At 41.3% G+C, this 13254-nt stretch overlaps 1 protein-coding gene across 1 annotated transcript in view; it reads left to right on the forward strand.

The window, feature by feature from the left end:
- frem2a (FRAS1 related extracellular matrix 2a) overlaps positions 1-13087 on the forward strand; it is a 239449-nt gene extending 226362 nt beyond the window's left edge. The window contains exons 19-24 of the mRNA XM_060909268.1: positions 1145-1272; positions 1557-1691; positions 2979-3105; positions 5723-5910; positions 8442-8588; positions 12584-13087. Of these exons, the coding sequence (XP_060765251.1) occupies positions 1145-1272; positions 1557-1691; positions 2979-3105; positions 5723-5910; positions 8442-8588; positions 12584-13087 (1229 nt within the window). The remainder of the gene's footprint in view (positions 1-1144; positions 1273-1556; positions 1692-2978; positions 3106-5722; positions 5911-8441; positions 8589-12583) is intronic.
- Positions 13088-13254: the final 167 nt, after the last annotated feature.

Here is a 13254-nt window from a genome sequence, read left to right on the forward strand (position 1 = left end):
CCGCCATGGATAGCTGCTTCAACGCCCGACACCGTTCCAGTAACCCCGTGTCCGCTCGTAAAACACTTACAACCGCTCCACCGAAGTTTGTGCAACGTTTAATCGCCGCCCGGGCAACGCTGGCGAAGCAGCGGTGGTCCAGCGTTCAAAATTTCTGCGTTGGCCTAGCGGACCCAAGCGTCCACGAACTTGCGTCTAGCGGTGCCAAACTTTGACTGGGCGTTGGTGGAGCGGGGGTGAACTTTGCCGGGGCGGAAAATTGCCCCCTCCTCACTGCTCGCAATATTTTGTGCAGCTCAAAACTTTCGGAGCGGTAGGAGGGCCCCTCGAGAAACATCAGCGGTGGCCGAGCATATACGGCGTTGCTTTAACGGAGGCCAACTTTTGTTAAACGGTGGTGAACGGTTACGAGCGGTGATGAATTTTTTTCACCGCTCCAGGAACGCTCCAGCAAAGTTCGGGCGGTGTGACCGGGGCCTTAGATGGTGGAGATGGAGACATTTTAATGTCTGCTGGTCTCTGAAAGAAGAATGTCAGTGTCAAAAGCATTACACCCTGTCCCGCCGTACCAGCTGTCCCTTTTACACAGATGTTGATTTTGGCTTTGTTACTACTGATCATTATGACTGAGAGGCGGAACAACATAGACCCCCGTTCCGCATTTGGACGTTTTGTATGGAACACAAGGTGGAATAGGGGCGGCATGGTGGCGTAGTGGTTAATACTGTCACTTCACAGCAAGAAGGTTCTGGGTTCGAGCCCAGTGGCTGACAGGAGCCTCTCTGTGTGGAGTTTGCATGTTCTCTCCGTGTCTGCGTGGGTTTCCTCTGGGTGCTCCGGTTTCCCCCACAGTCCAAAGACATGCAGGTTAGGCTAATTAGAGGCTAATTAGCCCAAGCTCCAGCTTGCCCGCAACCCTGCACAGGATACGCGGTTACAGATAACGGATGGCTGGATGGACAAGGTGGAATAAAGGCGTACGATTTCCGCCTTGAACAGGCTGTGTAAAAGGGGCCCAAGAGTGTCTGTGAATAAGAGTCTTCGTCTCGTCATAAGTACTTGTAGCTACTTGCATCTTTTGTGCCCCACTTCAAAGCTTTTCTTTGCCTAAGGCTATGGTTTTATCTTTGTCTCTTTCATCCAGCGTCTCCTTTGACCTCAGTGGTCATAAGTGCAGCCCATCCAGGGTTAACCTTTAACCTTTCCTTGGTCAGAACGGAACCCACCTACAACCAGCCCATGCAACAGTGGGAATTCACTTCAGACTTGGCTGTGAGTGTTGGAGCAAACTGGATAAAACCTAAGAACTCGTAATATGCAAAGCTTCATCACTGCTTAACTTGATAATTCAACAAGCTTCCATTTCACTTTGTAAGATCCACTTTAAAGGATGTTTTAATGGCTTTCAAGCATATCATGATTTGTTCCTACAAGCAAGGCGTCTTTAAACATAGTCATTAGAAATGGATTGAATATGGGTCATCCATATGATAATATAATCATATAATATAATAATCTCTATTTTCCTGGCTGTATCTTGGTTATGTATCGTACAGGTACGTGATTATTCTGGCACCTACACAGTGAAGCTAATCCCCTGCACCACGACCTTAAACGTCGAGTACTCCGTTTCTGCAGTGTGTGACCCCAGAGAGCCAGTCACTTTTGACCTGGACATCAGATTCCAGCAGGTAAAAAAAAAAAGGAAATGCATTGTCCAAATGTTTGTGGACACCTGACCACCACATACATATATGTGCTTGTTGACCTTTCCATTCCAGATTCAGTCCCCCTTAGCTGTTCTAATAACCCCCACTCTCTTCTGGGAAGGCATTTTAGAACACGGCTGTGGGGATTTATCCATTCAGCCACAAGAGTGTTAGTGAGGTCAGTGAAGTGCAGTCAGCATTTCAGTTCATGCCAAAGCTGTTCAGTGGTGTTGAGGTCAGGGCTATGAGGTCAGTTCTTCTACTCCAACCTTGTTTTCATGGATCTCACTTTGTGTACAGTGGCATTGACCTGCTCTGGGTTAGTGTTGTAGTCAATTCACTAAACCTCGAGTCCGAGTCCAGTCTTGAGTCCCTAGTGTTCAAGTCCGAGCCATTTAAAGAAAATTTCAAGTCGAGTTGCTGCCTTTATATGAACCCGTCTCTCCTACTGTGTTGGACTAACGTTACTGCTTGACTGCCCCATTTTAGTTAACAGGCTACAGATAAAAAGCTTGTTCATCTCTCAGCAAGCCCCGCCCACTATCAACAGGGCAAATAACATGAGAGAGGGTTAACACTAGCTAGTTCATCGGTCAGCAAGCAAGTCCTGCTATCAACAGAGCAATGAACATAGTGTGTCACTTCCTTCTCTGGGTGGAGTCTTGCCAAATGACGATTGAAGTTTGAGGCTGTCCCTGTCGTCTCCTCGATAGTTCTTCTACATATGGAACACATAGCAGTGTATTTTTTTCCCACTACACGAGAAGTCTGTATAAGCAAAGTGGACAATTCTACGGACTTCTCTCCAGGCATTTTAGCGCCATTAACGTTAGTTTGTTCCTGAACAGGTGAATGTGCATTCTCTTGCACGAAGTGAGTATAAAAATTAACGTGGATATAAATATCTTATGCCAAATTATTACAAATGTTACAAAAAAAAAAATCAGAGTCCTCATCTCCAATTTATGAGTCCGAATGCAGTTAATGCACGAGTCCAAGTTCAAGTCCAAGTCATCAGTGCTCAAGTCCAAGTCAAGTCACAAGTCCTTAATATGAGGGCACGAGTTGGACTCGAGTACTACAAGCCTGGTTTTAGCAAATATGACAAAGTTATTTTTATACAGGTTACCAACTGCAGCTTTAACAAAACATTATTGTTGAAATGTATTTTGCTTTCCTTAACTGATAAACCTCTTTTTGGACATACTGCATATTTATGTAAAGTATAATTTTGTCATGGTTGTTATTATTACCCTTTGCTATCTGTAGGTTAGTGATCCTGTTGCTGTCGAATTCAATCTGAATACACGGATGTTCCTGCTGTCAGAGAGATCTGTGTGGCTCTCTGATGGATCTATGGGCTTTGGACAGGAGAGCGATGCAGCTTTTTCAGAGGGTATGTCCACAGGAACACACACACCACGCACAAAACATACCTATTTTTAGGAAGTTTCCAAATGCTTATTCATGGGTAATTAACACGTACAGTGCAGCTGATTATACAGTCCCTTCCGAAAGTATTGGAGCAGCAAGGCCAATTCATTCACTTTTGCTCCACACTGAAGTCATTTGAGTTGGGGATCAAATGATGGGTGAGATAATAGATTCTGAAGTCATTTGAGTTGGGGATCAAATGATGGGTGAGATAATAGATTCAGATTTCACATTGCGTTTCCTGATATTTATATTTGGATGTGTTAAACAACTTAGAACATGGCACCTTTTTTGTGAAATCAAACAAAAGCAAAATATAGCGGCCATACCACATGATGCAATCCACTCATCAGCAGAGGTGGACAAAGTATCCAACTTCATTACTGTAAGTCAAAGTACAGATCGCACTGGTCAAATGTTACTCCGATACAAGTGAAAGTTGTACAGTCAAATTTTTACTTAGGTTAAAGTACTGAAGTACTTGCTTTTAAAAATACTTAAGTATTAAAAGTACATTTTCTGTCAATGCATCGTTGTATTATTGCTACAACGCCTACAAAACCTAATGCCGTTACCAAAGACAGAAATGCGAATTCACAAAATGAATGCACGCTGTGCCATCATGGTGGTTTAACGTTAAGCTAGCTAGTCAGTGAAACCCCACCTGACATGCCAGCAAACCCTTTTCAAACTCGAAATCATATTGGGTAGCTAACGCTACTAGAAAAGAAAGATTTCTACATTCTGTTTATTTGGCAAGATTATGGTAAAACATAGTGTTTCTGACAGGACTTTCAGATAAGTTAACATTAGTCATGTTAGCGTGACTCCATTTTTACATGCTAACTAACAGTGTCCAAGTTAACTAGCTATGTGTTAATGTTAGCCATGGAGAAGTCTATGGCAACTTGGCGGGCAAATCCATAGAAAGTCATTTGACTAACCAGACTGCATAGCTACGTTTGCAATGTTATCGCTAGCTCTAAAAGCACAGACAACTTCGTTGCAAGCTTTCTCTTGGAATAAAACATTTACATACCTCAATATGCTCCCACAGGTTGAATGGCAAGTTTTTGTAGGCCGTGATGTGGTTCGTTTTCAGCAAACAAAGCAAACATTTAAAACTAACCAAATCTTTAATCCTTTCAGAAAACTGAAACATGGGTTCTAGGTATAGCCGTGGGTGCATGCATTCCCCCGAAGAACTGCCTCCTTTCATTCTACCATCAACTGATTGTGTTCAAATAATGCTGTTGAGAAATAAATGAACTTGATTTTATACAGTCTGCATATATGCATATATATTCTGCATATATGCAATATGTATATATATTATGCATATATATTATATATGCAGTCTGCATACATGCATATATATATATATATATATATATATATATATATCATCTCATCTCATCATCTCTAGCCGCTTTATCCTTCTACAGGGTCGCAGGCAAGCTGGAGCCTATCCCAGCTGACTACGGGCGAAAGGCGGGGTACACCCTGGACAAGTCGCCAGGTCATCACAGGGCTTGCATATATATATATATATATATATATATATATATATATATATATATATATATATATTATGCATATATGCAATATGCATACTATTAATTTAATGTGAAGATAATCAACAGATTTGGGGGGGGGGTTAATAAAGATTTTGTATATTTTTAGTTTTTTGTATTTGTAATTATTTGTATCTCTACATGCACGACCCCGCCAGCTTTGCTGATCAACTTATTGTGTTTAAATAAAGTTATTCATTCATTCATTCATTCATTCCTTATGAGTTGGAAAATGATCCATCCGTTGAGTTCCCCAACATCTCAAACTACCTGGTGCTGCAGACATTGTTCTACACGGACAAATGGATGAAAACCTGGAAGAGCATGGAGGTGTACAACTTTTTATATGTGGCTGGGTTAAAGATCTGGGGATCAGGACACTCCAATATAAATCCTGTATTGTTTTTGCCCGGGTAAGGAGGAATTTCTGGGCTTTTTGTACACATCTTTGCGATGGTTGCTAGGACGCTACAAGTTTTAGTATCGGATGTAAACAAACCACAGCTGCTTAATTAGCAATCCTCCCTGCTCTTCTCTTCCAGCAAGCAGCATGCAGGCATCACAGATTCACCCACAAATTTGTTTATTTATTCTGTGTTTCTCTCTCTCTCTCTCTCTCTCTCTCTCTCTCTCTGTTCATGTGCGGGTTAAATGTGAAGGAGGAACATGACAAAGTAAAGGCTTGTTCTTCTTAATTTACCCACAAATGTATTTATTCCACTTGAGAAGTGTATGGCAAACCAGCTACCAGATTTGGGACACTACAACATCCTGAACTATTTAATATTTGGCTTCAAACTTGGAAAAAAAATTGCGGCCCACTAGATGGTGCTTCACGGCCCACTAATGGTTGAGAAACACTGTTCTAAGCTATTTAACATATCTAGATGTAAATATGAGGAAATGAAAGCTGAAATTCTGATCCATCATCTCATAATAACCCAAACGTCAAAATGCACACACATAATTTCATTTATAGAAACTGACCCAAGTTTCCATTTTCAGGTGATACAATCTACGGGCGAGTGATGGTGGATCTGGTGCAGAACCTGGGGGACTCGTTTCACTGTCATATTGAGAAGGTTTTTTTGTGTACTGGAGCAGATGGATATGTGCCAAAGTACAACCCCACCAAGTTTGAGTTTGGCTGCTTGGCAGATTCTCCTTCCCTGTTATACAGATTCAAAATAATTGTATGTATATAAAGTAGCGATCTACTATTTTATTTATTTATTTAATTTCATTTCATTTCAGTATATTGCCATATATTATTACTTGTCATACTTCTTGGTGGTGATTTTTAAAAAGTTCAATATTTTATAAATATTTAATTCTTAGTGATGAATATACAGTACCTATACCTTCAGGTGTGCATATCACAGAGTATAAATAGAGGATATTACACGGTGGCATGAAGATATGAAGTTTATATTTGAGTGGTGAACATATTCCCAAGTGAGCAACACGAACGAGTGAAATATTTTTCAACACAGTAAGATAAACGGCATATCTTTGCACCGTCAGGCAATATTCTTTTTATTATATGAACACATCCATAAAAAATACACGAGTTAATCAAGAGTTTTAATTTTGAACCTTAACTGTTCCCCAGGCTGATCTGGGTATGTTGTATGTCGTTCTGGATAAGAACGTCTGCTAAATGCCATTAATTTAATGTAATACAATTTTGACAACTCGCATCCAGTCAGTGGGAAAACACAGAGTGATGTCATCAGAGTGAAATATCAGGGAAATATGTAGCTCAGATCCGTGATATAGTCCATATGAAAAATGTGAGTTTTTCAACACGAGAAGATAAACTTTATATCTTCATCAATGGATAATTTTCTTTTTATTATATACAGTAGACACATTCACAAACAAACTATGCAAGTTAATCAAATCAATTCATCAATTTCCTTACGAGTGAGAATATTGGAAAATGTTACTCAATGTCCTGGATGTAGTTTGTATGAAAAATATGAGTGGCGCATTTCCCAGTAAAACACTTGTGTTCATATAATAATTAAATAATATTGGCTGGCGTTGAGTGGTATATCAGATATATTCCACTCAGCTAGCATGATCTTGAACAAGTTGAAGATGAGTAGCTGAATGGAATATATCTGATATACCACGAAAAAAAAACAGCCAATATTATTATTATACATACACAGTCGATGGAACAATTATAGAATTTACAAAAATTACAGGGCGGTAATTTACCAATACTGAATGCTGATTCTGATCGAATGTAATTCAATGTTCTGTCAATTCAATGTACTGTACAAAGTCAAAGTTCTAACAATAAAAATGGTACAAGTCCAAAAAGTCTGAACAACAACCCAACTTATATACAAGCTATATACAGGTAGACAGTTCAGGTTCAAAGTTACTTTTGGTCGTAGTTAATTGTTACATTGCAGTTGTTCAGAACAAAAGGGCTTTGCTGAGTGAAGTCCACAAGTGAAGTTGTCTTGTAAAAGTCTCCGTCACTTTTCCTCACCTCCAAGTAGAACTTTGACAATATTTCCGCTATTGCTGTTTCTTCCAGTTTTTCAATGTCCGTTGGTATGTTTTTCTCTTGTAAATATGCATGAAGAATATCCAGTGAAGTTTTTGTAGCCTTTCGGGTGTTCAGCGCGTCTTTCTCTTTCAAAATTCTCTCTAAATCTTCCGCTTTTAACGACGCAAACCTCGCGGCCATGTTTGTGTATAAATGGTCACAGTCATTCGCTAGTGCGGAAGTTTTATGTCTCCGACGTGTCTCTTTTCCAGTTTTTCGATGTCTGTTGGTCTGTTTTTCTCTTGTAAATACGCGTGAAGAATATATAATGAAGTTTTGGGTGTTCAGCACGTCTTTAGTTTCAGTTTTCAGTTTATTTATTTAGTGCTTAAACCTAGCACTGGATTAACCCCATCCCCTCTCCTTTCCTGGCCGACAAAGAAATAATTGTGCGCATGCGCAGCAGAAAAGTTTTGTGCTCTGATGTGTGACATCGTGTTGTCTTGACAACATGCAATATTGTAACAATATTGCACGCTCGTTCTCTATTGGTGAGAGTGGCGTAATACATGGAGGATAAACGATAATATTGCATGCCATCAATAAACCTGCTAGAAGGGAGTAGAATACATGTTTTTATTCCATGGAAAAAGTGGCCCGTCTGTATATGGCATATTGTCAGGGCTAATATAATAGACAATGGTTTATTGTTATAATGTAAAATGAAGTCTGTAGCTTAGTATGTGCCCTGCAAAATAAAGTAAAACATCACGGGGCTCCCAAATAGGGCAACAGAAGAACATCCACCATTTCTTCAGGAGATCGTGAATTTGAATCTTGATGGTTTCACAGCCATCTGTGTCTGGAATTGCCAAGGATGCAAAATTTTCCATGCCCTCTGGGTAGGAGAGATGGCATACTCTCGCTCTCTCTCCCCTGTCAGTTACAGCAACGTTAGCCAGTTGTGGGTCTCAGTAAGCTCATGTATGCGGAAGAGGGTAGATAGCGCTTTCATCGAAAACTTGCACCTGGCTGGCTTCACGTGCCTTTGAGGAAGCACGTTAGCCTTTACCCTCAATGGTCCGTAGCTGTCGTGTGAGACCTGGCTAGTGCTTAGGAATTGGCATGTGTCCAGATTAGAGATAAAATGGGGAAAAAATAAAAATTGATATCAGACAATGGTTTAGGATTTCTGTGACTCATCATCTTTGTTTACAGGACAAAGCGCAGCCGGAGACTCAGGTGCTGAGTTTTGGTGATATGAACTTCAACGCTGTGCTGGCGGTAGACGACCCGTCAGCCCTTTCTCTAGTGAAGCAGCCTGGATCAGATGGGTTCAGACTGGATTCAGCTCCCTTATTCCAGGTCTCTGCTCAGATCACTAAATGTTTAGTGCAAGACAATGAAATGCTTACAGAATCATTATACTACAGCAACAATAATCAAAAATGTGCTTGGAGTTGACTTGTACTGTAAAATAAGAAGTGCATACAGTGGTGCTTGAAAGTTTGTGAACACTTTTGAATTTTCTATATTTCTGCATATGACCTAAAACAGGGGTCTTCAACGTTTTTCAGGCCAAGGACCCCCAAACTGATGGAGAGATGGAGCAGGGACCCCCTATTATATATATATATTGTATAAAATTGTGTTTTATATCAAACTGGGCCTAGTGCCATGTATAAACATAGCTACCCTGTTACTGTGCATTCAATTCTAAGCTATTCAAATAATACACAGGTTCATATATTCATGTTTTTATTTTAAAAATGTGCAAGGTACAGGGTGGCCGTGCCACTGCCATTTATAAACATACATCTTGCATACAACTCTGAGCTATTAAAATCATTCACAGATTCATGTAGAAGGGACAGTGAATCCTCAAGCCATCTTTGGATGGCATACATACTCCTATATTAGTGAGATGTCTGACCCTGATGAGTAGCACACAACTTATCTAACCTCAGCTGCTACATCAGCAGCAGATGCAGCCTCGCCACTTGCATTTTCATCAGTGGTTTCTGAGGTGGAGAGTATCTCTCTTAAGCTTGTGGAGTTTTTTTGGTCAAGCTACAAAACAATCCATTTTCGCTCATAACAATGTCCATACACTTGGCATAATAATATACTGGCCTCAGTACTGGCTGTTGTGGATAGGAGCTGCAGTGTTTTAGACCAGGAATATCTTGCAAAAAAGATTTCAAAAGGGTTTGTTGGGGAACTAAATGTCGTCGTTTTTTAATTTTATTTAATCTATTTTTTTTTACAAACGTATCTTCTTTTCAATAATATTGCAGCTTGCATCTTGTGTCTGGGATCTTAGTCAGCTGGGGACTGAATAGGTTCGGCCAATCACGGGAAACCTGACAGAGCCAGCCTGTAACATGCGGCCTCGTGATTGGCACAGCAGCAATAGGGGCTGGTCCTCCTCTTTGTGTACAAGAGGCTTGGAGGGACAGGTCTAGGCTAGTCTGGTGCTGTGAGTGAACCTGTGCACAGCCTGAGAGAGCTCCTGTGTGTCCTGAATGTGTGCATTGCTGACTGAAAGATAACATCTTCTGCCTCCATTTATCTGTTCACTACAGTATTTTGGATTCATGTTAATGTGTATTTAAAGACATTTAAATTTGTGGGGAAAAAAATTGGTTTGACGGGCGGCACGGTGGCGTAGTGGTTAGCGCTGTCGCCTCACAGCAAGAAGGTCATCCCAAAGACAGAATACATCCGGACAACAGATGCAACACCATATATGAGATTCCATGTCAATTATGCAATAAAACTTACATTGGGGAGACAGGAAGGAGTTTCAACACAAGAAAAAATGAACATAAGAAAGAGTGCGAAAAGGAGACAGCTATAAGACAAACCCGAACAATAAAAGAAAAGGCACAACAGGAAAATTATAAGTCAGCCATAACAGATCATTGCAAAAGGGAAAATCATATTATGGACTGGGGGAATGCCAGAGTCATCCGCACAGAAGATAATAAACATCAGCGCTGGATCAGGGAGGCCATAGAGATCCGTAAGCGAAGCCCGAGGACCATCAACCAAGATGAGGGAGCATACATGCTCTCCCATACCTGGAGTGCCATCTTGCAGGGGACGAACTGACAGTAGAAGGCGTGACCGACCTGTCAATCCAGACAGGAAGGCCATGCCTTCGGAAACATCAGCTGATAAAAGATGCGTCACCAATAACATCCGGTGACACTCTGAGGAAGACGACAGTCGTACGTCGAAACATGTCAGGTAAACAAACCCAAAAACTAGATGTCTGATAAAAAAGAAACAAAAAACTAACTATATTTAATATAAGACATAATGAACATAATCGAAAGAAGAAGGTCCGGGTTCGAGCCCCGTGGCCGGCGAGGGCCTTTCTGTGCGGAGTTTGCATGTTCTCCCCGTGTCCGCATGGGTTTCCTCTGGGTGCTCCGGTTTCCCCCACAGTCCAAAGACATGCAGGTTAACTGGTGACTCTAAATTGACCGTAGGTGTGAATGTGAGTGTGAATGGTTGTCTGTGTATGTGTCAGCCCTGTGATGACCTGGTGACTTGTCCAGGGTGTACCCCACCTTTCGCCCGTAGTCAGCTGGGATAGGCTCCAGCTTGCCTGCAACCCTGTAGAACAGGATAAAGCGGCTAGAGATAATGAGATGAGATGAAAAATTGGTTTGAAAAAAATGTTTAAAAATATAAAAATTTGTGTAATCAACCACAAATTTCGTGACCCCCCGCAGTACCTCCGCGGACCCCCCTGTTGAAGACCTCTGACCTAAAACAACATCAGATTTTCACACAAGTCCTCAAAGTAGATAAAGAGAACCCAGTTAAACAAATGAGACAAAAATATTATACTTGGTCATTTATTTATTGAGGAAAACGATCCAATATTACATATCTGTGAGTGGCAAAAGTACGTGAACCTTTGCTTTCAGTATCTGGTGTGACCCCCTTGTGCAGCAATAACTGCAACTAAACGTTTCCGGTAACTGTTGATCAGTCCTGCACACCGGCTTGGAGGAATTTTAGCCCATTCCTCCATACAGAACAGCTTCAACTCTGGGATGTTGGTGGGTTTCCTCACATCAACTGCTCGCTTCAGGTCCTTCCACAACATTTCAATTGGATTAAGGTCAGGACTTTGACTTGGCCATTCCAAAACATTAACTTTATTCTTCTTTAACCATTCTTTGGTAGAACGACTTGTGTGCTGCATGACTTGAGATTGAGTTCATGGACAGATGTCCTGACATTTTCCTTTAGAATTCACTGGTATAATTCAGAATTCATTGTTCCATCAATGATGGCAAGCCATCCTGGCCCAGATGAAGCAAAACAGGCCCAAACCATGATACTACCACCACCATGTTTCACAGATGGAATAAGGTTATTATGCTGGAATGCAGTGTTTTCCTTTCTCCAAACATAACACTTTTCATTTAAACCAAAAAGTTCTATTTTGGTCTCATCCGTCCACAAAACATTTTTTCAATAGCCTTCTGGCTTCTCCACGTGATCTTTAGCAAACTGCAGACAAGCAACAATCTTCTTTTTGGAGAGCAGTGGCTTTCTCCTTGCAACCCTGCCATGCACACCATTGTTGTTCGATGTTCTCCTGATGGTGGACTCATAAACATTGGCTAATGTGAGAGAGGCCTTCAGTTGCTTAGAAGTTACCCTGGGGTCCTTTGTGACCTCACCGACTATTACACGCCTTGCTCTTGGAGTGATCTTTGTTGGTCGACCACTCTTGGGGAGGGTAACAGTGGTCTTGAATTTCCTCCATTTGTACACAATCTGTCTGACTGTGGATTGGTGGAGTCCAAACTCTTTAGAGATGGTTTTGTAACCTTTTCCAGCCTGATGAGCATCAACAACGCTTTTTCTGAGGTCCTCAGAAATCTCCTTTGTTCGTACCATCATACACTTCCACAAACATGTGTTGTGAAGATCAGACTTTGATAGATCCCTGTTCTTTAAATAAAACAGGGTGCCCACTCACACCTGATTGCCATCCCATTGATTGAAAACACCTGAATCTAATTTCACCTTCAAATTAACTGCTAATCCTAGAGGTTCACATACTTTTGCCACTTACAGATATGTAATATTGGATTATTTTCCTCAATAAATAAATGGCCAAGTATAATATTTTTGTCTCATTTGTTTAACTGGGTTTTATTTATCTACTTTTAGGACTTGTGTGAAAATCTGATGATGATTAGGTCATATTTATGCAAAAATATAGAAAATTCTAAAGGGTTCACAAACTTTCAAGCACCACTGTACATGATGATGATGATGATGATAATATCACATTGATTCCAGCTTTAATCTCCTCATTGCTGTGGCAGGTGGCGGCAGGCCGTGAATGGTACATCCATACCATTTACACTGTACGCTCCAGAGACAATGCAAACCGTGGCATCAGAAAAAGAAGCGTGGAGTACCATTCCTTCATGGCACACAACACTCGTGCCAGGCGCTCAAACCAGGATGTGCCTGTTATTGCTGAAATGATCAGTGCTGAGCACAATCTAGGCACCAACATCATGCACATCACTCTGGAGCGCCAGCAGGAAGTGCAGGCTGGTGAGGTTCCTGCTGAAGGTCTGGTACAGCATGATATGGCCAAACCGGGCACTGAGGAAGAGGCAGCAATGGCAGCGGGAGTTTCATTTGGGCTGCTGCTCTTCAGCCTTACTGTGGCTGTGCTTTTTCTAATGCTGCGATTACAGAGGAGGCCAGAAAAGGAGGTGAGAAAGTGCTCCGAGAAGGAGGGACTAACAGTCTCTGGCAGCATGCAGCTAGTTATATTGAGGAGTGGTTTTGAAGGCAGCGACGGCTCCGAGGTGTGACGGTTTCCTGATTATCATGTGCCATCTTGGACGAATCACAGTGCTCTATATTTCAAGTTTAACAAGTGCCTCAGAAAGATTTGGTCCTGTAGAAGGCCTGGCAAATCCAGCTGCATTCTAAACATCTGGCTGAGTGATTTCAATTAAATTGTGCTCTTCGAGTATGA

The sequence above is a fragment of the Neoarius graeffei genome, chromosome 25 (assembly GCF_027579695.1).
Source record: "Neoarius graeffei isolate fNeoGra1 chromosome 25, fNeoGra1.pri, whole genome shotgun sequence".
Lineage (NCBI taxonomy): Eukaryota > Metazoa > Chordata > Actinopteri > Siluriformes > Ariidae > Neoarius > Neoarius graeffei.